The 25,882-nt window shown below is 42.4% G+C and overlaps 1 protein-coding gene across 1 annotated transcript in view; it reads left to right on the top strand.

The window, feature by feature from the left end:
• PODXL (podocalyxin like) overlaps positions 1-25,882 on the top strand; it is a 194,421-nt gene that overhangs the window by 116,752 nt on the left and 51,787 nt on the right. Inside the window, exon 6 of the mRNA XM_085653586.1 lies at positions 15,829-15,991. Within this exon, the coding sequence (XP_085509712.1) occupies positions 15,829-15,991 (163 nt within the window). The remainder of the gene's footprint in view (positions 1-15,828; positions 15,992-25,882) is intronic.

Raw genomic sequence — 25,882 nt, 5'->3', positions numbered from 1 at the left:
TACAGAGTAGGGAAGTGTCTGATGTTGACTGAGAGCTCTTTCCAGGCCTTGTCTGCAATGTAGGTGAAGGCTCTTCCACCTGCTCTGGTTCTGCGAATTCGTGGGGTCTCTGCCAGGGTGAGGTCGGCAGAGCAGAGGTTCGTTTTGGGTATGTGGAAGGAGACTCTCTCGTTGAGGTATTTGGATTCGATGTTGTGGAGCGATTTGTAGGCGTGGGTGAGTAGCTTGAAGGTTACTCTCTTCTCGACGGGGAGCCAGTGGAGGTCGCATAGGTGTCGGGTTATGTGTTTTTGTCGTGGGGTTCCGAGAACGAGCCCGGCTGCTGTGTTCTAGATGGTTTGGAGCTTGTGTAGGAGAGTTCCGGCATAGAGGGTGTTGCCATAGTCCAGTCTACTGGTTATGAGTGTGTGGGTAACAGTCTTTCTGCATTCGAGGGGGATCCATTTGAAGGTCTTGCGGAGGATGCAGAGGAAGTTGAAGCAGGTGGAGGCGACAGAGTTGATCTGGTGGGTCATGGTGAGGGAGGAGTCTAGGATGATGCCGAGGTTCCGGACGTGGTCTGATGGGATGGGTGGGTTCCCGAGGGCGGAAGGCCACCAGGTGTTGTCCAAGGATGAGGACCTCAAGTTGAGCTTCAGCCAGCTGTTGTTCATCCAGGCTGCAATGTCCTTCATTCCTTCCTGGAAGCAGAGTCTGGTGTCTTCGGGGTTCTTCATGAGGGAGAGGATGAGCTGGGTGTCATCGGCGAAGGATACTATGCTGAGCCCATGCTGTCTGCCGATGGCGGTGAGGGGGGCCATGTAGATGTTGAAAAGCGTGGAGCTGAGCGAGGATCTTTGGGTTACTCCGCAGTTGTTCTCTGTGGGTTCAGAGAGGAAGGGTGGGCGTCTGATCCTTTGGTTTCTGCCGGAGAGAAAGGATCCGATCAAGTCAAGGGTGGTTCCTCGTATCCCAGCGTCGTGGAGCTGGCTGCTGAGTGCAATGTGAGACGGTGTCGAAGGCTGCGGAGAGGTCTAGTAGGATGAGGGCCGCAGTGTGGCCCTGGTCGAGTAGCATGCGGATGTCATCGGTGGCGGCGAGGAGGGCTGTCTCTGTGCTGTGGTTGCTTCGGAATCAGGACTTTGAGGGGTCTAGGATGGCGTTCTCTTCGATGAAGGCGGTCAGCTGGGCGTTTACGAATCTCTCAGTGACTTTGGCAGCGAAGGGGAGGAGAGAGATGGGCCGGTAGTTTTTGAGGTCTGTCGGATCTGCCGAGGGCTTCTTGAGGAGGGTTTTGACCTCTGCCCGCTTCCAGTCGGGGAAGATGCCGGATTCGGAGTAGGCATTAATGGTCCGGCCTAGTTCAGGTGCTGTGGCGGCGGCGACTCTGTGGTAGATGTGCAGTGGGCAGGGGTCCATGGGGGCTTCTGAGTGGGTGTTCTTCATAGTAGTGGCGGTGCCCTCGGTGGTAACAGGTTTCCAGGCAGTGATGGTGGGCTGGTTGTTGGAGGTGGATAGGGGGGTGGTTTTTGAGGTCCGTTCACTGAAGTTTTCTTAGAGGGCCTTGATTTTCAGGTGGAAATAGGAGCTGAGCTTGTTGCTTTGCATATGCTATTTATTCTGTATGCATTCTGCGTATATGGATTGTATTCTGTGCCTGTGTGGTATGCTCTAGGAAAGTGTTATTTTTATTTGCACTGTATTAAATAGTATTAAATGTAATATTACATGCATGAATTGTAGCAAAGAGGATGTGGTAACGGACAGAGCTGCCTACTTTGGAACTGGGGAACCAGGTTTGAGTCACGGTGTCGGCTTAACATCCTGTGATTCTGGGCGAATCAAATAGTCTCCTCCTGCCCACAAAAAATGAATGTCTAATGTAACTGGTGCTCATGTTAAGTGCTTGAATACCTTCGGGTCGAGTTTGTTCTATATAAACTGCAAAAATAGAGAAATATCTCTGAGTGTTACAGATCTAGAAGATTTGGTTGATTTGTAAAAGTGACTGTTAGGATTGGGTCTCACTCTGTCAGAATGCCTTAATGTTGTATGTATATGAGCAAGTTCCAACCCCTTTCCAATTTTTGCCGTCAGGCACAGTGCCCAGTTTTCTAAATTGCCTGCCATTCAAGCTATTCGAAATGGTCCTAGCACTGCACCTGCTAACATTGTGCATCTTTATTGTCTACTTGTAGTGGACCCACCTGTAATTTAGTTCCACCCGTAGCGATGAAAGTTGGCAGCATCAGAGGAATAGCTGCAGCAACGCGCCTAGGAAGATGTCTAGCATCTCTAATCTGAATGATGTTTTTATGGCATACATCAGAGTGTCATATTTTATGTAGCAAGGGTACAAGATAAAACAGTGAGAAGATGTACCTCAGATTATATTTTTGAAGTAACTAAAATACATTTGGCTTAGGCAAGACAAATTAAGCTACAAATTTATCCTCTAAATTTACTAATGTCATCATTTTGATTGTATGTTGGAACAACATAGGGAAATACTCATTATGCCTTCACCACACATTTTTTACCCCGCATTGTTTTAGATTGCATATGCTTTTACAATATATGCTTTTACAATGTATGCCTTTACTACACATTGGTAAACAATGTATTTGTGGGGGAGACCCCCCCCAAACCCCAGAACTTACCTTAAATTTGTGGTAAAGGCATACATTGTAAAAGCATATGCATTCTAAAAACATGTGTGGTCATAAATGCATGGTAAAGATACAACGTTGTAAAAACCTTGTTGTAAAGGCTGTTTCCCATAATTTTAGATCAACATTGATTTGGCAGGGGACAGTATACTTTTACAAAACCTAAAATAGGTCATCAATAAACCCGATAACTATGTGTGGCCAACATCTGATTTTGTTTGTTGGAAACATGTTACTGCTGAAATTATATAATTTAGTGAGATCCTTAAAGCTTAAAGACTTTAAAAAAGATTTTAGCCTTCTACTTGACCCGCTTTGAAGCATGCAATAAAATGCAAGCCAAAGCCCCCCATCAACTCAGAGTACCTTTGAATTAGGATTCTCCAACGAGTAGCTCGTGAGCTACCGGTAAAGCTCCAGCTACCTGTAAGTAGCTCTCCTGTGTGCATCCCAGCCTACTAAATTAGAAGCTTTAATTTCCAAGTCTTAAGCTCACGGGAATCTTCCACTTCATGGATGGCACAATTTTCAGTAGCACTGCTGGATCAATAAGGCACATTGTCTTGACCTTTTTAGATTTCTTTAGAGTCTATAGCACTGCAGACCATCAGCTATTATAATAAATATTATAAGACATACGCATCAGGCCGCACAACCTAGGATGGTTTAGAACTTTCCTTACAGACAGCCATTAGGCAGTCTCTGTCCTCCCCTCAGGCGAGCCTTCTCCACTCTCATGTCGGCTATCACAAGTTTCCTCACAGATCCCCACTTTATTGAATATTTACCTGTCCCCTCTTGCAGCTGTGATCAGATCTTTTAGACTGTTGTTGTATCTACACAGACAAGACAAAACGTCTGATTAGAATTAATGTCAATGCTCTTCATCCAATCTTTATTTTTCATTCTTTCAAGACACACCTTAGGTGAATACGAATTGATATTAAATCCTGATAATAACAAGGATTTTTTGTTGGCGAGCAGCCTCCTGTTTGGTCCTTCGTATCATTGCTGTCCAACTAGTGCCCCGTTCTGACACTTGTAGCCAAGGGTAGGACTTTAGGGGAATGGATTAGACTAAGGAATGTGATCATCGTATGGGCAAGGACAGAAATAAATAAATATAAATCATATACCTAATCTTCTTCTTTTTAAAAACAAATGAAGTCAGATTAGTGATAGGAGAAAAATGTCTTCAAATCACACACTACTCTAATTACAACCGACTAAGTCAATTCCCCACAACAGTGAATATAGGCTCGGAGGAGAGATACATTTACAATGTGAAAATAAACAAAAAGGGCAACCAAACGAATATACTGTAGGTGGGGAGCTTTAGGGGTTAAAATGTAAATAATTGAATACTGTTCTGAGTTTAACATGGTCTGAAGTTCCACAAGAAAGAGTCTATACCAGTAAATGACTTGTACTAAGTTTGCTGTTTTGGGGGATTTTGGAATCAATAGCCTTTACATTACCCCTCTAGAAATCTTCAACTTAGAGGCTAAGTAGGCCTCCTGGATGTCCAGGACACAATATGTTTCAAAGAATGGCTGACAGTTCAAGGCCGCCAATGAAGAGCACATAAACTCTTTTCCAAAAAAGCTTCAGTGTAGCAGCCACCAGACAGAGAGCAGCACCAAATACCACCTGCAATGGAGGGGTTGCAAGAGAGGGGTCATAGTTTAAACCTTCCACAACTCAAGTCAGAGGTAAGCCAGGCTTCTGCTCCTGAGGAAAGCCCAGTCATTTACATGCCAAAGGGACCCCTGATGTAAAGAGAAATTAATTGGTGTGATAGCTTGAATAAAGAAGTAAACTAGTTATCATGCTTGGGCACTTAACATCAGTATAAGTGTAACAGAAAAATACATGCTCCAAAACGGGCCTCAAGCAAGCAGATGTTTCATACATGTAATGTGTTTTTATTTGTCTGCACCTTGGACGTGCATAGATGAATAATCTGTTTTTGTGTTGTTGTCATGAGAGAAAAGATGGACAAAGGGCATTCGGCTTTATGCCCTTTAAAGCTTATCTGGAACTGGATTCCTGCCGCCAGTTTGATGTCTTTGTGTGTCAGATGGATGGATAAAGGAGAGATCCACCCAGACCTCTGTCTACTTCTCACACACATGATGTTAGCTGCTATGTTTTGTGCACTTTTAGGTTAAAATAGGAGCTTTCACAGTAACAGATCAAAAGGCACTAGTAGCCAATGGTATTAATACCAAAGTCGATTACACCGCTTCTATCGCCCACAACAGGACAACAATGTAAACCAATGTCCTCAAGATTGGACTTGAAATTCTGACCCTCCCAAGTTGACCATAGTTTCTGCGGTAGGTATATTAACCGACGGGGCAGGCTTATCAGCGAAAATTGTAAATTTACACAAGTAGGAGAACTCGTAGAGTAACAAAGAGCAGCAGGGGTAGAAGGTAATACCATTTTTCCTGTGGAAGCCCTGGCAATGCCCTGCTACCTGCTGTTTCAAGAGTTCTGAAGGCCGCCTCAGAAGCCGGGCGTAAACAGGGCTTCAGGAGAACTGTTTACTTTCTGTAGCCTAGCCTTCTTCCTCTTCCCTGGCCCTCAGCAGCCAATCGCAAGATGCCGAGTGGCCAAGGATGGGAAACGGAATTCACCCTTTGATGTCATCAAGGAAATTAAGGATGTGTGATATCATTACCCCTACCTCTGCCTTTTTGGTGAATTGGTGTACCTTGAGAGCACAATGTTTGCAGCAAATTGCTGACATTTTCAAATTATTCCTAGAGTAGGCACGAAAATGTGTGGCACTCACAGATTCCCTTCAGAATATATATGTGTAAAATTTTCTCATGCAGAATTATAATTAGGGCTCCCAGTTTTCCGTTTTTACTGATTTTTACAGATAGAGACAGAAAACTATTTCTTTTCCTGTCTGTATTTATTATTAAATACAGAAAAATACGTAAAATAGGTCTTCATTGGATGATTTTTTCTACCTTCAATCCTAGAGTGCCAGGGCAGTAGGTGAACAGATTGAGAGCTAGAGGAGATGAAAAAAGACAACAGATTTTCTAATTAAGCGTAATTAAGTGCAGATCTACAGTTATTTACGCTGTACTACAATGCAAGTGTTTCCAGATAATGCTATTACACTGTATACTGCTGAAACCTTTTGGACATTTGAATGAGAGTATACATTTATCAGTCAAATAAATGTAGGAAATAGCCATTGCAGCTTCATTTATAAAGAAAACACTAAATAAAAATGGATAAATACAGAAAAAATGAGCAAAAGATAAATGTGGATAAATACAGATGGAAATGTCGAAAAAATAAATACCATAAAACCGGGAGCCTTAATTATAACCAGGTTTACAATTTTGCAATTGTAAATTGAATGCTAATGTGCATTTGTATACTTTTTTAGATTTTTGCTTATCATGGGGCAGCTTATTACCTCCAGGAGAAATTACTTCCTCTCAACATTCCACGAAATTTTGTGGTGTTCCCGCCTCATCTCTACGCTGAATACACATTTACACCTGCTCCCGACAGGAGGAGCCTTATGTGTGGTTTCAGCTATATACCGAATGACCTGAAAATCAGTAGTAAATACAGACAAAAATACGAGTTTGTCTGTGGTCACCAACTCTTACCTATAGGCATTCACCAACTCATCCTTGCAACTAGATTTGCAAATACATAAAATCCAGCTGACTGATACATTTTCCATATTCATAATTGGAAAAAGCACCCGTTGTAATTCTTGGAGTGGGATTTTGGAAATTCCGTGGGGCAAAAAAAAAATATATATGTATTGAAGTTAACCTTTTCCACCAAAATGCTTGTTAATGGAGCCCAATGTGCGTTTACTTCTCATACACTCTTCAGCCGCAGATCAAACTATGTTTTTGACTTCATGTGGTTCAGTTCCCGAGTCAGGCCTGCCTTTCCTTTCCGCTGCGTAGTTGGAAGAGTTTTTTAGGCGCTTGTTGATGTAAGCGGAGCAAGTTACCTCACTGGTGGATGTTAGTTTTAGATTGGAACCAATGTGGGAACAAGATAAGGCCCATCCTTCAGCTCGAGCTGAATACGTAAATCGTTCCCAAGGAATGCGAATGTCGCTGGCTGATTTTTAGGTCAGTCTTGCGAGCACGATGGGGAAGTGACATTGGTTCACACAGTATTGTAGTAACAACATTTCTGTGGCGGTTGCGACAGGGGCCAGCTTCGAAATCGTTTCGCTCATTCCTCAGCATTTCTCCTATAAAAAAAATTCATTCTCTTTAGTGGTAGTCAAATGTAGGCCCATTTGTGCCTATTACAGTCAGCAATCATCGAACCTCCATTTTTATGCGCATGCATGCATCTGGCCCGATGAATGTCTGCCCATGAAAGTCTGCCGTACATATGTGAATTTTATCTTTCCTTTCTCTTCAATCCTACCTGCCAATTTGGATCCTCTAATCTCCTTCTGCGTAGCGGACAAAATGGATGACTGTGTTCAAATAGATTTCGCATTGCATAATACAGAAATATTAAAATAATAAGCTAACTTTCAATTCAGGTCAAATATTTTTTATCAATTAGAGGTTTAAACAAAGGCATACATATTTTCTTTTTTAAGGATAAGTCATAGTTTCCAAATCCATTAATACTCTAGAATGTTTAAAAATCTCAGTTCTAATACATACAGTGTTAAAGATACACGCATAATTCTTTGCGATGTTAAGCCTCTGTCTCTGTCTTTTTCTATGACACGCATGTGGCTAATTTTACTGCGTTATGTTCTTAAGATTTATTAAAATTAAGTTGATTCCAATTGTAAAGTTTTGGCCCTTGAAATTCGGCTCTGTGAGTCTTTTTACAAGAAAATTAAAAAGGGAATATCAAAGATATTGTTTGGACCTGGACTTTTTTACTGGTGCACCTTCCTCTTTTGCTCTTCTTTCCTATAACTGGCCTACAGTGGAGTCGATCTACGGCGTACTCCGGAAGACTTGTGCACAGGAACTGAACTTTTACTTTGAATATTGGGATTTCAAGTGCTAAACTTGTAGTCAGCCGTAGTTTGCTTTTTCTGTTCACTCTTATTACTTTTGGCTGAGATAATCTAACTTTATATATGGCAATATATGTTCTGAATGAATCTCCATTGAGTGAGGAACCATCTCAGTTGCAAACTTGTATATCAGTGATAAAGGCATCCCAATGATAATTTGCAAATGGTTGGGGATTTTCATTTTAAATGACTTAGATTTTGTTTCAATGGAATAGTTCACTCGTGTGCATACTTAATTCAGTTCACAATTTCACTCCTTCAGAATAAATTCATTCTCTGCTTTCATTCAGCCAACATATGTTTCGCACTTCTGTGTTTTGCCTGTCAGCTTTCTGAAAGCTCTGATGGCAAACCATGAACAACAAGAAAAAGGCAATATACAATTTAATTAGCGGCTTATCTGTTCAATCACTGTACCCATTTCCAGTTCATTTGGTAAAATGCGGTTGGACCAATCGTGTGCTGCCGAGTTAAGGGTAGAGATAGGCTATCTAAAGTTTAAATCATTACAGATATATAAATATCCACCCTGGATTGTGGTGTGCTGGACAATTAAACATCGATGCTCTTAGTAGTGATATACTGCTTGTTACTCATGTTTCTGCTAATTTAACGTTGTTGCACATGGTAATGCAAATAGTGTAGTGTGCCTCCAGACAGGTTTATCTCAGTGAAACCTATCCACGGTACCCTAAAAAAAATTATTGCGACTCGCTAGATAGGAATTGCACATGGCCCTAGTAGTTTTCGCATGCTCAAATGGGTCGCCAACCCGTTTGCGCATGCAATTTAGGGTCGTACATCTGGCCCATAATCACCAAAGACTCAATGTAATAAAACGACGAGACAAAAGACCACACACATTACTTCTCCTCTGTGCACATATCCCTATTGAAAGTGGACTGTAAAACCTAATGCAATTGCCAAGATCCTATTTTAGTCTACATTCCACCGTGACAACCGTAAAACACGTACACATATTGCAACAGTGCAATATTAACAGTGATCTCCAAGGGAAATTTTTGTCTCCTCTTCTGATAAACACATTTTTCCCACCAGTCAAAGCGCTCCCTGTAGACAGGTTTCCTTTTCAGATAAAGGTGCTTATCTCGGCTTATCACTCATTCCCTTCAACCGCCAACCAGTTGGCATGCATCTTGCATCTCCTACAGGCCATAGAGAAATGCTTGACTTTGCGCATCTTGTTCGAGTACATCTTTGTGTAGATAAGCCTTGGCCGCATTCCTCTGGCATCCGTTTTAGAACCTAACCTGTTGATGTGAGAAACCGTGGTCCAATGGCAGGGCTGCTAGAGCGACATTAAATTATTATCTATCAAGACAGGTTGTTTTTCACCCCCATTTTGCAACTATCTTCATTTCAGATCTTCGTTTTTGTATATTTCAAGAGATTACTTAATCGTCTTCTGTGATGAAATTGCATTCACTTGTTGAAATCTTGCAAAATGAAAGTGTCTTTCATTTGGCTGTTTCTAGGTGCCATTTTAACTATCCTCAAATGGTGAAGCAATGCTCTTTCCAGTTCGAGGGAGAGAGAAATATAGAAAAAGAGATCGAGACAGAGAAAGAGTGTGTGTGTATGCGTGCGTGCATTGGTGCACACCTGAACGGCACATTCCCTTCATCAGAACCTCTATCTCTCTGTTGTGTACATCCACTGCGCATGGACAGGAATTCTGGTGCCTTGAAAGGGAATCTCCTTCCTCTACCTCCAGAATGTATAGAAGTCACTTGACATCTTGTTGGGGTGGATGCCGTTGGAGCATAGATATTTCAGTGACCCTAGTTTCAGTCTAAGCCTTAATTAACTGAGGTATGGTCTCCCTGATCCGCTCATATATCCAATCAAACCTGATTATTTACGTTTCATGTTCCCTGCCTCTTTTTTCTGGCAGCCTCACAAGTATTGCAGACATACCCATGCTAAAAGCTGCCTAAAGCTCAGAGTTCAGGCCTGGTGACTTCCAGAGGACAAGACTCATTGAGTTTCTGCAAAGCATAGCCCTTGCTTTGTCTTCCCACCCCTGCTGCACCGCCTTTGGAACTAATGATGAGTGGCATGGCATGGTGGATTTACTGCACTGTAAACTCACATGCAAAGCTCACATGCAACCATTGATACCATGCGGTAAATGTGCCCAGCACCATGAAGTTATGAGTTAAACCCCATGGAATGGGGAATCATCACGTTTGGCTGGCTGCAAGACCAAACCGAATTCCCAATTCCATGAGGTTTAACAAATACATTTACCACTTGCTCCAAGCATGCGGTAAACATATGCTGCCGTTGGAAAAAAGGAAAACGGGCAGTAGAATTGGCTGCTGCTGGACCTCTTTTCAAGGTCAAGGTCAAGGACATGTCTCCTTCAGGAGTTGTACTTGTGATTTCAGTGACACAACTGTAGCATGGATTAGTTGTTATGCTGTTTTTCATTGAGTCCATTTGAGATTCTCCAGACTGTGGTTCGTGAACAACAGGCCCTCCTTTACTTCTTTGAGATCTTGCTTGAACTCTGTCCACATCCTTGCTAGCTCTATAACATGAGTCCTATCAAAGATAGCTTTAAGTTCTATTCGACAGTCTTTTAAGTCCTTCTTGGACAAAGGGGAGGCAGCGAGCAGCGAAAGCATGCTCACATCTGGTCCTGCACCCGAGTTAGTATCACATCTAATCAGGAACTTGATGATTGCTCCACTTCCTTCGTGCGTGGACGACATGGTCGTGAACTGGTTCGCAAGGTTACATACACATCGGCACGTGCCTCGCGCCCCGTTGATATGCTAGGATTTCTCTCTGTTATCTGCTACCATGCAGATGTTTGCCAACCCATACTGTATGTTTTCTGGGGAAACATCACCATCATCTAAAGGGGTCCAAACATCTAACAGGTCCACGAGATCAGAAGAGGGGAGAGCAGGGCCAGGAATGACACACTGGGTCTAGGTAAGTTTGTGTCATAACCTCTCCCAAAAAGTCTTACTTGAAGTGCTTTGGTGGAACCACCTGGCTCATCTCCTGCCAGCACTCAACTTCAGCATTGTCACTTTCGTAGCAGCAGCTTATCCGCATGCACTATCCCCTCCCCAGGGCTGTATTGTCTGCCCCACCAGATGTGCATGTTATGTTCAGTGCTCCTTGAACCTCTAACGTCGTTGCTTTATTCATGCTGGCACTGCCTTCTTGTTCTGGGTCGGCAGGCACCCGACCGAGTGCCACTCTGCTTTTAATGCAAGGAAATTACCTCTGTGGAGTCCATCAGCCCCCTGTCCTCAGCAAGCATTTCTCGGCCAGGAAGGGTCCTTGAAGCTACGTGCTGGGGACCTGTCTCACTCGGGGCAAGTCTCAGGGCATTGCGCTTGTGCTTAGGGCACCACCACCCTAACAAGATGGCCCCAGGCTTTTTTTAACAGACGTGTTTAAATCGATTTATCTGATCTTGTGTCTTGAAAATAAATTAAAGACATTCTCTAAGGAAAGTGTGCCCACTTACAACTGTCTGTGGCTTCAGATTATGGGGAAGTGCTTTGACAAAGGACTATACAGCGTTGTGTGCTGTGTGGACGACCGTAGTAAGTTACTTCTCCAGAGCGCTGTACAGGGGATTTTCCCACATTTTTAGTTTTACCTAATGTCTCAATTAGTTTGATACTTACCACATAGTCTTGAATGATTGCCTCCCTTGATGCTTCATCTCAAAATGGCACTCGCCTCATAAAATACGAAGTTTAAAGGACGGCTTTGCATTAAATAATTCCAATGTCAGACAAGTGGATCCGACCAGGAAAACGCAGAAATTCCTCAGTAAGTAAGAAGTACCACTGATCTTCTCCTAGGTAAAAGGTATTTGGTACTGTTGGAAAGTGTATTAATAGTATTACCACTGGCAATAATATCACTGACACGACATAGGGCTCAGAATAGGTCTTAGAACATTATTCACATGTTCAACCCTTGGTAGCTTGGCTCTAACTTCAGAGAAAGGTATGTAAATCATTTAAAAACACCAATTCAGTAAAATATTAAGACACAACACACAATAAAAATCCAACACCAATTTATAAAAATAGGAAATAATTTTATCTTTTAAATGGCATCAAAACTGACACAATCCACTGTAGGGAACCAGAGATATGAATTTTTGAAGATTGGTCACTTTCTAGTGCTTAGATACCAACTGTGTCCCTTTTGGTCATTTTGTTGCCTCTGAATGGGATACATTCACATTTATCAATTGTTCTGGAATCTCTCACCAGTCTTGTGTAGCCCCCTCCAGCAGCCTGGATCCTGTTAGAACTCCTTCCTTAAGTTCTTCTTGCGAGTCCCAAAGTGTCCAACACACAATTGAAGGTTCTGGAATCTCCAAGAGGGTCCTTGAAAGTGTGAGACTTCAATTCCCACAATCCACTTGGACAAAACCCTTACAAATCCACTGGTAGTACTCCATGCTGGGGATTCTTTGTGGTGATGGTCCAGGTGAGCTCTGTTAACCTGTAGCTTGCAGGGAGTCAACTCTTTAGTCCTGTTGAAGCAGGTTTGATCCACAGGGCTGTAGTTTCAGATGGTGCAAAAGGCGCAATCTTCAGAGTGTAGGACTGGTGAACGCATATCAAACTCCTCAGTGTGGGCCCTTCTGATTCTCTTCGGTTTCAAAAGCAGATCTGAGAGACACTGCCCCTCTCAGATACTTATTCAGTGTTCTCTGGGGTCAAGCAGGAAGGCATTCCTGTCCAATGAGGGGTAGAGCACCACCCCAGTGCATGACCACTTCCTCCAAAGTGTGGCAAAATGCTAACCCAGAAACCACTATTCTTCCAAAATTCAATATGTCAGAATTTTCAGCAGGGGAAAAAGAGCTGGCTAAACACACCCCTAGGATGGCTAATCCCCATAGTCTCTCCCCTTACATCTGTTCATTCATTTCTTAAGCTTAGCATCTGGCTGGGTTCAAAGAGGAGAGTTGTAAATTAAGCTTTTTTCCCCCTTCCCTTGAAGAGCATTATTTACTACCCAACCCCCTACGCTGTGGCATTCTTATGCCCAGCAACCTCTCCTCCCCAAGAGGTTTTCTAACCCCAGGGGTCATTTATCACCTCTTCAAAGAAGCCAGGCTCACCCACTTATCTTTGAACAATCAGGGCAGAGCAGTACAGGGTTGAATTTTGGCTTACAGACAAAAAAGGTTTTATAACGTTTTGTCTGTACATTTTAGAAGAAATTCAACAATACCATATGGTTGGATTTATCATTACCATTCTTCTGAGGGCCTTTAATGCTAGTTTTAGGGGTTTTCTTCGTCCAGTTATTAACTAATAACCTTTTCCAATGTTAACCTATGGGCTGGGGATCTGAAATGGAAACATTTACTTGACAATTTCTCCAATACCAGGGCCTATAAAACAGGTTTTATAAAGACCCTGCTTATACCTACAGGACCCCCCACCCCTGGACCACATAGGAAAGACTTTAGGGTTTCTGAATATATCAAAATATAGCAGACCCTCATTTCACAGTGCTCCTAGCAGAAAAGACTATTTTGGGAAGCACTTTGGGGAGTGAAATGTGCAATTTCACTAACTCCAGGGCATATAGAAACCTTTTTTATAAGGATTCTCCTTATAAGTACCTGGCCCTCCACCCCTGGAACACCAAGGGGAGACCTTGGGGGTACCTACCATGTTCCAAACATTGTAGTTTATTTATTTTAAGTGCCCCAAACACAAAAGTCGAGTTTGGGCACAATTTGTATTTGTATTTGTAAAAGCAATCCTGCAACACAGGGCTGATTTTAAACTGACTTCAGGCTTCAGCAGTGCACACATACAAGTGCAGAAAAGTCTGCTGACCTGTAAACTGCCCTGCCCTATTCTATACTAGGGATTTAAAAGGTAGTTTGAATCACCCTGTCCTATATGAACTAGGACCTAATAGGGGAGGCCAAACCAATCACATGGGTACCCAAACCCATAGTGTACCCCTGTGTATGTAGGTGTTTTAACTGTATTCTACGTGTATCTTCAGCATAGCACTGGCCATGGGCCTGGTTAGGCAGAGCCCAGGGTCAATCAGAGTCCGTTACCACCAGTACCAGTCAGCAAAAAGTTGGAGGGTGCCCAGAGCACAGGATGACTTTGCAACAGGTACCTTGTTGTCACTCGTAAGCCATGAACTCTGACATCCGATCCGTCAAGAGGATGGTGCACCGCGCACCTCTGGTTCTCCTTATTAAAGGAAACCTGCGCATGGAAATGGATCACTTACTGTAATTCCTGTCTCTGTAGAGCATCGTCTCACTTTTCCCCATTACTTCCTGTCTCTGAATGATTCTTCCTAGTGTCTGGCCTCTGCTACTCAATAACGCGCTTTTTCATTACAATAGATGCTTCGAGACTGACACATTCCCTCATTAGACTTTGACCCAAAACAAGATAAGTTAATAATAAAAGTGGTAAAGAAGGAGGAAGAAAAAGACTGAAGTACTGTGACACAGGGAGAAGGCAGGGACTTGTAAGAGTGAGCTAAAGAGGCTGGGGTATCTGGTGGTGGATGAAAGAGGCATCAGGTGGAATCACTACTACACAGCCATGCTGTTCAGCCCACCAACCTTCGATAGTGCCCACGGCAGGCTCCTGAGCAACATTTTGAGCCACACCACTTATTCCTTTACAAATTAAGCAGTATCTATGCATCACACAGTCCTAAAACATTAAAGCCCAGAGTGAAGCTTACTGAAAAAAAGCTGAGCCATGCTGATTTTCACTTTCTTCACTAAGCATGTGCATGACCTAGCTAATGAGCTACAGTAAGATATAGTAAGGGAGTAGGAGCTTCTGTGGTGTGGATTTTCATGAATTCGTGTTTTTTTCTCTGAAAGCTGCATATCACCAGTGGGATGATCTTCTTTGGATTCCATGTACCACATAATGTGTCCAACTTCCAGCAGCTGCAAAGCTTCCTGTCCAGCCATGCGTCTCAAGACTCTACAGACATAATGCAGACACCTTATCTATGCATGAAGACTTGCAACCTCTATTCCCAATCATATTCTGCCAACACACAATTTTACACACACATCAATGATCATAAATTACCAATGTGAGTCTGTGAAAATACTTTTCCTCTCAAAAGGCGGACTCCACAATGCAGTTTATACCTAAAGATATTGAGTGTGTCCCCAGTTAGCATCCTTTCTGAGACAAATCATCTTGCCGCCAAAAAGAGACTGAAAACTTGATTATTCTAGTTATCACACTCCCACTTTTCTTATTTTCTTTTTTTTTTGCAAGGGTGAACCTAGAAGTAATTGAGTTTGTGGTGTTGCATTAAACATGCTTCCTCAATCACTCTCTCATGTAACAGTTAGTGAACAACAGAGACATTTGTATTCCTATTTTAATTGGTTTAAATATAGCATACAGGCATCAAGTAAAAGTAACCTCAAATCAGAAGAGCTACACCTTGCAGTATGAAGGGGCAAGGTAATGAGAGCGCTTCAACACAATAGTGTCACCTTGATCAGTAATATTTCACAATTAATATATTCTGTATACATTTATAAATCCATCTTAAAACATTTTTTATCTGAAAAACACTCGTTCACCAAAGGGTAGATATGTGGAACTTCACTGCAAACATTCTTCAAAGTATCCTTACACTATCACACGTACCCTAATTCAATCCCTAGTCTCTGTTTTCCAAAATGTTTGTTTTCTTTGTGAAAAATTGATCAGAGATTATAAAGGTAGTGCTAACTGTAATTTCATCTCTTATGGATAACACAGAATTTCGGTGGTTCATACACTATTTTCTCCACCTCCTTCTCAACAAAACATATTTTCTCACGCAGTAGAAACATATAACTGTTATGATAACCCAATTCGTGACATCTTCATTCCACAAGATACTAAAAAGATTACAAGACAGCGAAACTAAATAACATAATTCATTGGACATATAGGACTATTTCTATCTCAAATCACAAGAATATATTAAATGACAATTCATAAACCATTTAGACTCGAAGGTTTTAATGAATATAAAGGTGATAGGGGAGATATTTGGAGATATTGTCCGAATAAGAGGATTTTTGTATCGTATTTCTTCTTTTTACAGAATAACAACATACTTACGGATAAAACAAAGTTACTCACTATGCTGTGTGAGACAGTGAAGCCGGGGTTCAAGTTCAGTGAAAACAAAGACAACTGCACAGTGCAACTGGGCTACAACAAAGAGCAGCCGCACAAGTTTGCAGTATTGGCGGTTTCAGTTCAAAGTGAGTAATTTCTCTGTAATATGTACATTATTGTGGGGAGTTTAGTAATTATACATGTTTGTGAGTGTTACGTGGTCTATAAATGTCAAAATAAGTACCAAAACATTGTCATCACTTGTTAACTAGACTTTTACGTGACCGGCTAGATTAATTTGAATAGCTATTACTCACGATTTCTGAAATAAATGTTAATTTAACAACACATGAAACATTATTGCTAGCGAACAGAATGAATGGCAACCAATAGTTTCCATCAAATGAATTCATAGAAGAGTTATTAAAGATATGCCTTTTGTACATCAAGAGTGCTTTATATAGCGCTAGCTCTTCTTCAAGTTAATTTGTCATCGATCTTGGTAAGAATGATTTTGTGCAGATTTTTGTGGAAGAAATTGGAAATCCTGCAAAACACACCTTGCCTGAAGAAATAGATGCCAGAAAATATCAGCGACCTCGAAACATAATCCTAGAAACTGGCTTTTCAACTAATAGACTCTTTCCATCGAATGATGTCACACAAAAGTGACAGCTATCCATTTCCATTCTTACCCATGCCAAACGTCTTCTAGCAGATACACACCTTATGGCCAATGTCCATCCCCAACTGAGTCTGCACTCTTTCCCTACTATGCCTTTCTCTCTGAGTCAATGGTCTGTCCCCTCAAATTCCCCTATGGGTTGTGAGTTTTGTGTACAACTGTGTTGTTTATTGACCCTTATGTTGAGGATGGAATTTAGCAAAGGCTGAGTGCAGTTGTCACTCTTTTATGTAGTGTGTGGGAGATTAGAGTCATTTTTATTTCATACCTTTCCCACAGTTTAGGGGTTCTAGTGTGAGTAACTAACAAACACTTTTCTTTTCCCTTATAATAAACACTATGACACAACATTTTTGTGGTCAAATTTACGCTTTTAGGAACAAATTAAAGTGCGAGGAGTTGGAGGCAGACTTTTTAAGCCATTTATTACGCTAATGGGAACAATATACAACTCGCACTCCTGAGGTAAGCGTACAAATGCACTCCGATCAACGTTTACTCTGCCATATGTATACACAACTCAAAGCAGAGCTTACGTGACTTCATACAAAATTGCTTAGCAGTGGAAATTCCTCGTATCAGCTTGAGGTCAGTTCCATAGCTGCATCTCAGCAGATAAGAATTGAGTATCAGTGGAAAGACCTTGTAATTGTGTGGTCTATCAGCTACATGTCATAAACAGATGAGCAAATTAGGGGACGACGATCATCTTCCAGCAAGTCAGGAGAGTTGCGCAAGTGGGCAAAGTCTATCTGCTGACTAAAACAAACTTAGGAGCAAACAAGCTTTTCTTGCGAAGGGGAGTTTTTTAGTTAAACAACATTTCTAGGCCTATTATATGAAATGAATGCAGTTTTAGTTCACTCAATAATCAAATTCCTAAAATTAATATTCTCAGACGGCCCTTGAACTCAAAGTTCATTCATGTAATCTCAGGAGCCATTAAGTCAGATATTTGTTGCATCATGTGAATAGAAGATGGTCAAACACTTTTGGAGGCAATTTTATGCATAAACATAACCCTACTATAACTCCTCCCACCAGTGGCACTATAGTGAACAGTTTCCAGCCCCAAGTGGTTACTAGGCCCCAAAACTATCCTGACCAAGTCCAATTTCATTGCCCTAGTGTATTTCAACAACTAAGTGGTGAAGCTTTTGTGGCTCAATTAACATTAGGGTGTTTTATATAAAGATTGAACAAACGTATAATGCTTATATATTTTGGCAGTGCGAATCCTTAAAAGAGGATAAGGTGAAGCGATAATTTTCAGGTGCAGTAGGAGTAGGATGCACTAGGCTATGAACAGTGTAATATGTTTCAAGCCTCCAAAACAGACCCACAAATCTCAATACTAGCAATAGAGAACTTGCAAGTATCCCTACTTTCCTCCTTTTTGTCCCAAACTGTCAGCTTTTAGCAGGGGCATTCTGGGCAAGTACTTCCATTTCTCTTAATAGGTCAGAAAACACCTTCCGAAAGGGCCTTAATGGCAGAACCCCAACTCTAACCATTTCAACCTATTCTATATACAAGTACCTATTTCAGAATAACACCTAGCACTATTCCCTAAACTGATCTTTATATTCAACCTGTATGTTTCTTAACTTTCCTTTCACTTCCTATAGTATTTGTTGTTTAATTACCAAGGTAACAGAGTAGCGTAAAGATCAGCTAGGAACAGAGCAATGTAATCTCAATTCTCCCAAAATTCCCTCACTACACTATCAAAGAGCATTAAGTCCCAAGTGTCTTTTGCTTCAAAGCCTCACTTGCAAGCTTATGTACCGGTCCGGACGTTGGCGGTCTTGACCACCGGCATGGGTTGCTACCTCTCCAGAGATAGTTTCCTCAATCAAAGTCTATAATTCTTTTCGGCCCTTGGCCACACTTAGTTTCAAGGCTGAACAATGTCAGGATGCTCAAACAGAATCTGTTCATCTTGGTCAGGCATGATAAATCAGGTATTCCTCTTGATATCCACTGATCATATGGCAAAGGGAGTGGCGCTTGCTTTTCTCCACATCACTGGCATGGATTTGGTGTCTGTGCCCTGTGCACTTAACAGCAGTCTGGGTGGCGAAGAGAACTTGCACAGGACCCTTCTAGCATGGCTCAAGGCTGGACTTCCTCTGAAACTGTTGGGTAAAGACACAGTCTCTAGGCCTCAGCTTGTGAACTAGACCTTCAAGACTAGGAGGGAGACTGGCCTTAACCCGTGAATGGATCAAATGCAAATCTTTAGTCAATTGGTCACAGTAATCAACAAGAAAAGTATATTAAATGTCAAGAAGTCCTTTTATCTTGGTACACCCTATACATTTGCTGGCCTCTTCAGAACTCTCTCAAATGGTTGCAAGACCTTTATCGCTCGCGGGCACACAGAAAGCGTGTGGACGCTGCAGCTGTTTTTACTTTTGCCGGCGCGCGCCCACTCGCTCCGCCCTCTCCTTTTTGAAGACCGCTTGTTTTTTTTTTCTTGCCTGCTATCCTTACAGATCTTTCGCTTATTTATCACTTTTGATGTACCACCTTCAACCGCAGATGTCTGAAGTTTCTTTTCACTGTACACTTTTGGTGCTGTTAAGCAACGCCTCAGTGAATGCTATTTATAGACCTCCAAGTAATGAATGGCTACGCGACTGGGCAATTTTGCCAGCAATCACTCATTTGCCTCTCAAGGGGACTCGGTTTTCAGAGGGGTGTGCAGCCTGTCTTTCTTGTGCACTTTGTTTTTCCACTCTGCGTCGTTCTTTTACCGGTAACTTTGTCACAACAATTCTTTAATTTAAGAACCGTTTTAATGCCGCACATCGAAATAGAGCCCTAGATGGTCAGTTAATAACCAAACCACATTAGCATTTTAGCAAGTTTAAATAGCCGCACGCTTTTTGTTTGCCCCACTTCACTCCTGTCAGCCCGTTTTATTTCTCTTTAGCGCTGCCTAAGTGCCTCCGCTGTTGCACGTATCAGAGCTTAACCCGGGCACTCCCGGTTTACCCCTCAATCAGTGACATTAAACTCGATCCAAATATTACTCACAGCTCGACTGAAAGAAAAAAGCTGCAGTTTATTTTCACCAAACTGTACCCGCGCAGGCGGTCACACCCCAAGACACATTGCTAAGTCATTTAACGCCTCCCGTCAGGTAGCGTGCTAATCGCCCCAAACAGCATTACATTTATTTATTTATTTATACACTTATAAAGAGCGCTGCTACCCAACAGGGTCTCCCGGCGCTTAACATGTGGAGGCAGAAACAACTTAGAAGACGAAAGAAAGCAAAGATCAAACTGAGCGTCTTTAAGCTCTCACGGAAGGCTAGCAGGGAATGACAGTACCTAAGGTCAATTGGAAGAGCATTCCAGAGCCTGGGACCAATATAGAACAAGCATTGAAAATTCAATAGGTTTCGCCTTTGATTAAGTTAAAGCCATTTGCTTTGCTAATGGTATTATGTAGCAAAGCAAATGGCTTTAACTTAATAAAAGGCGAGACCTATTGCATTTTCAATGCTTGTTTTTTCCCCCCAGAGGCGTCCGAATGAGTGGGCAACTCCAAAGGCATATATATAAATATTTACAATCAAATCTTTACTTAATTCACAAGCATCAGAAGCAAGATGGCGGCCGGGTGTTCGACCGCTTGAGCTAGGCTGCTTACCTCCCGGACCCTCACTACTGATTGTTGCATTGTCGGATGCCGAGACAGTGCTACAGCATCGTTTCTCTGGGAAAGCTCTGGTGATTGTTCTTACTCTGTTCCCTGTTCTCTGCTCAAAGAGACACTTCTGCTCCGTTGCTGTTCCGGCGGAAAATTCTCTCCGTGGTCAATTTTTTTCGATCACAGCACCTGATGCCGCCTAAGGGGTTGAATCGGGCGTCCCGCACCAAACAAGCCATCCCTCCGGCGAAGTCGCGCCCTGCCCGAATTGCTGGGATTCATGAGGTGGGCTCAGCACATACTGATGCTCGTAGAAGCTCTATTCAAGAGCAAACATTTGTCTCCGTCTCCGGTGAGGCCCAACGCACCGTCCCGTCTCTCTTCCTCATGGCTCAGGGGGACAAGAACCTACCACAAAATGCTGTGCAGACAGGTTCGCCGCAATCGCAACTGCAGCCACAGCCTTCTGCCCCGTTACCTACTCTGGATGCTGGGGCGCCCGGGGGTGAGGCCTTTGTTCGGAGAGCGGTGCTCAACCCTGAATTACCGAGGAACAGGATTATGGGTGCTGTAGTCTCACCGCCAGTAACTATTCCGGAAACTCTGCAAAAGGGAGGAGCCTCTAAAGATCCATACCAAACCCCTACAGGTACGAACTTTAATGATGGAGCAATCAATATAGAATCTGGGGGGTCTGCGGAGGTTTCTTTATCCCAAATGGATGTCGGTCAACCAGAGGGCAGCAGCACAGAAACTCAGGATAAATTATCAATTGGGGACGATTTTTTCTCTATGTCTGATCGCTCCTCCGCTGAAAGCTTGGTGAAGGGATGGCTAGGCGAGGGCTTTTCAGGAGGAGAGGGTGATGAAGATCTAGTAGCAGAACTGAGGGAAATATCTATGGAAAATATGCAAGGGGGTCTTTCGGGTATGGGGAGTCTACAAGGGTCTGATGACTCTTCGAACTGGGCGTATCAAGACTCGCCCAACCCTAAAATTAAAGCTAATACTCCAACCCTCACTGCTCTACCTGCTGCTAGTACCCTCGATTCTTCGGACCGCGAGCATCGAAAAATCACACTTGACACCATCTATGATGTTATTATGGCACACAGGGCAGAGGCTCAGGCGGATAGCATCCACACTCAAAACTCGCTGAAGAAATTACAGACCTCTCTACGAAGAGTTGGTAAGTCCTGCGCTGACACTGCTATTAGAATCAGTGAAGCCGAAACGCGTATATCTACGTTAGAGGACGATGTGATCTCACAGAAAAAAGAAATTATGGCATTGAATGCCCAAAAGGGACGACTATGTCTGGAAGCTGACGGATATGGAAAACAGGCTCAGACGAAATAACCTTAGAATTCTTGGGGTCCCAGAGGGAAAGGAAGGTGTAGACCCTCTTCAGTTTGTCGTGGAGCTCCTTTTTGAGGCTTTTCCCGAAATCACTAGTTGGGATTGGAAGGCTGAAGTTCAAAGGGCTCACCGATTTCCATTCTTCCAGAAGAAGACTGCAGGTCAAGAAAATCCTTTCCCTAGAGCTATTCTAATCTCACTGAACCATTTTCTGGCCCGAGAAGCCCTATTTGATTTGGCCCGTCCCAATAAGAAAGCCCGTGCCAAAGGATGTGCGTTTTTTGTGCGCCCGGATTTTTGCCAAGCAACAGTGGACCTTAGGTGGAGATTTCAACAGTTTATTCCTAAGCTCCAAGAAAAAGGGGCACAAGTTTTCTTACAGAACCCCGCCAGGCTTAAATTTATCATCAAGGGACAGGCATCAGTGTTCACGGAAGAACGTACTGCCAAAGAATTTCTACAGAAGCTTTAGATAGGGTCTGTTTCGTCATCTTGGATTCTTTCTCCAAAGACGAGTATGTTTCTGTTTGACTTTTGATTGATGGGACATTCTCTCCTCTTTTTTTTTTTTTTTTTTCTCTGTTAATGAGTTAACACTGTCTAAATTAAAAGCTCAGTAAAGCTTTAGCGACTTCGAATTTAGGCAGATTGTGACTTACAATGCTCAATACTTATTTTGGATTAACCCATTACTAGGTATGATAAGCCAAAATATTAGTCCCGATTGGCATAATAATCCTTCTTTTTTTGTTTTTAGTGTTGTTATTTTTTCTTGTGGCGAGGGGTTCTGGGGGGTGGAGGCAGCCTATCTCGTCATCTACTGGGACCATAGTCCCTGCGCTTCATGGGAATGGGAAGGGGAAGGGTGGGAGGTTAGGGTGGGGGTGGGGGGGGTTGGTGCTGGGGTTTTGGATAAGGGGTGGTGACGGGGGGTGTAAGAATAAATCAGCATTGATGGCTTTATTAGTATTTCTTTGTTTGAACCCAAAGTGTATCCTTCTCGAAATAACCAGACTGATGTTTCTTCAACTTATGGTAGTGTCAGCATGTGTGTCCGGGCCAAACGGCTTAAAATCAATACACAAACCGTTAAAATGAGAACACTATATTTATGTACTCTAAATATATGTGGGCTGAATGACCACAAAAAAAGTTTGGTTTTGACCAAGATAGTTAGCGGCTTCTCCTGGGACATTCTGTGTCTTCAGGAGACACATATAGCTTGGGCCAACAGGCCATGGCTCAAAAAAATTGGGATGGAGTTAATTACCTGCTCAAAGCAATCCTTCAATAGCAGAGGTGTGGCAATTTTGTGTAAAGCTGGGGTTTTGTCTTGTAAGAAATATAAGGAAGACCAAAAAGGAAGGTGGGCCATTGTTGAAGCACTGTTTGACAATGAGGAGACAATCACTATTTGTACAGTGTATGGTTCTAACTTGGATGAACCTGATTTATTTGATTTCCTAAATTTGGAACTTGCTATGTGGCCCCAACCGGTTATATTTTGTGGGGACTTTAATATACATATAGATGAATCAGTTGACTTAAGGTCTGTTTCTACATATTTTGGACGAAAACCAAGAGTGTACAAATCCCTACGCAATTTAGCATTGAAGCAGGGCCTTTATGATACTTGGAACAGTTTCAATAATGCACACCAGGGAAGCACTTTTTACTCTGCTCCACACAATAAACTATTTCGGCTTGATTATATACTGGCCTCACCTTCTATCTTGGAAAGAAAAACTATTACTGTATTGCCAAGACTAATCTCTGACCACAATCCTCTTATGCTTAAATTTGAGATGTCTGTGGTGGCACCTTTAAGATCGAATTGGACCTTCGATAGGAAGCTCTTAGCCGACAAGGATTATCGGGGCCATATTAATTCTTGGCTGCCAGGATTCTTTGCCATTAACAAAAACTCAGCCCCAGACACAGTTGTTTGGGATGCTGTTAAGGCCGGTGTTAGGGGGGAAACCCTAAGATTTGCAATACGTAAGCGTAAGATTCTTAGACATAGATTTGAACAATCTATTTTAGAGCTAAATACGCTTGAGTGTGAGCTAGCGCAGAAGATTAAGGATCGGTCGGACGTCTCTGTAGTACAAAATAAATTAATTAAACAGAGGTCTATAATCTTTCAGCATTTTGCTGACAAAATGGCCGCTAAATATCAAATGTTTAGAAGGGAGTGTTTTGAATATGGTGAGCAGGTGGGAAAAGTCTTGGCAAATAGATTACGGCAAAAACAGATACAGGCAAAGATCGATAAAATTAAAGACATTGACGGGCTTCTACAAAATTCGGAGTCTGATGTCCGTGAGGCATTCAAAACCTTTTATCAAAAACTATATGTGAACGAGGAAACTGTTGATCCAGCGGAGTACTTGGGGGACATTCCCTCTTTAGGTTTAGATCAGGCCCATAAGGATATTCTCGCTACTCCCATAGACTGGGAGGAAATTAAATTGGCAATGCTTTCTTTACCTCGGGGCAAAGCAATAGGGCCAGATTTGATTCCTTTGGAATTCTACATTGTGTTTCAGACTGTCTTACGGGACCTACTAACTTCCCTATTTCAGACAGCATTTAGTGGTATAGCTCCTGATTCATGGTCCAGAACAACCATTATAGTCTTCAAAAAGAAAGGGAAGGATGCGCTTGAACTTGCCTCATACCGCCCCATCACATTAATTAACGCGGATAGTAAGATTTTTTCCAAACTTCTTGCCAGAAGACTGGGAAGGGTCATAGCACCATTAGTCTCTTATCGTCAGCACGGTTTTGTAGCAGGCAGAGACACTATAGATCACGTCCGTCGAGTAATCTCCCTTTTGGATTGGTCTCAGGGGTCAGAAGTTCCATTAGGGGTAGCCCTGTTGGATGACGAGAAGGCATTCAACAGGGTTTCCTGGGAATTTCTATGGGCCAACCTTCAGTGGAAAGGATTTCCATTATCCTTTATCAAAGCAGTACAAGCTCTTTATACCAGTCCAGCAGCTTCAATTCGTATTTTTGGGAAGCACTCCGCGGAGTTTAAGATCTACAGGGGCACCCGGCAGGGTTGCCCCTGTTCTCCTCTTCTCTTTGCTCTCTACATTGAGCCTTTCTTGGCCAAAATTGAGCAGGATCCCGAGATTATACCAGCTAAACCTATGTCTCAACCTATTAAAGTGCTAGCCTACGCTGACGATGTGGCGGTTATCACAATGGATGTCGCCAAAGCGTTGAGACGTATTGAAACAGTGACTATGGAATTTGGATCAGTATCCGGCTACAAACTGAATCTACATAAGACGCAAGTTCTCTTTACTGGTACTTGTCCTCCTCCAGGGGTTAACACTGTTTCGGAGGCTGTATACCTAGGGGTCAAAATTGCTTCGAAGGTTGAAACAATTGTTAGTTTTAATTTCGATCCAATTTTAATCTCATCTAATAAAATGCTGGAAAATTTGGACTATTTGCACCTATCTATTTATGGCAGGTGCAATGTCATTAAGATGGTGGTTTTTCCGAGATTTCTTTATTTACTCCGCTCAATTCCTCTTTTTGTACCCAATCTACTCTTCACCAAAATAGAAAGAATGTGTTCTCGTATTATATGGGGGTATAAGAGATCAAGAAGAGCTTTTAAGAAACTTACTTTACCTAGGGCAAGGGGGGGGACTGAGTATCCCTCCGTTCCAGTATTATTATTGGGCGGCGATGCTTCAACACATGGGGATTTTATTTTTTGGCTCTCAGGCATACTCTGACCCTGCTTCTTCACCATCCATATATGAGCTTATTTTAGGGCCAGAAGCTAAACACCTATTTTCTAAATTCTTCGAGCCTAGTTACTATAAAAGAACCCGCTTTAAGATTTTGGTGGCTGCAGCTGCAGTGTGGTCAAAACTTTTTATTATGAAGGAATATAATCGGTACATGCCTTTAGGAGAAATAGGGAAACTTCCTATGATCTTTTCGGACTCAATCATGCGTAGATGGAATACTCAGGGGATTAGAGTTATCGGGGACTTATTTTCAAACAACCAATTGATGTCCTTTTCTTAACTTCAAGAGAAGCATGGGTTGCAACGCATGGATTCTTTTAAATATCTTCAGATCCGAAGTTTTTTAGCTAAGTTAGCTTCAAGAGGTCAGATTAGTTTGGAAAGGAATCCAATCTTAGAACGTATAAAAGGGAGATGTAAGATCTCTCAATTGTCTAAAATTATAATTGCAACCCAACAGGACGACCTCGCTCACTTCGAGCAACGCTGGGAAACGCGGCAGGGGATAGGCGGTGTCGATTTACAATTAGTTTTGAACCTCACCGATGCTGTTA

Source organism: Triturus cristatus, chromosome 4_1 (assembly GCF_964204655.1).
Source record: "Triturus cristatus chromosome 4_1, aTriCri1.1, whole genome shotgun sequence".
NCBI lineage: Eukaryota > Metazoa > Chordata > Amphibia > Caudata > Salamandridae > Triturus > Triturus cristatus.
This window is presented reverse-complemented; position numbering and strand designations above follow the sequence as displayed.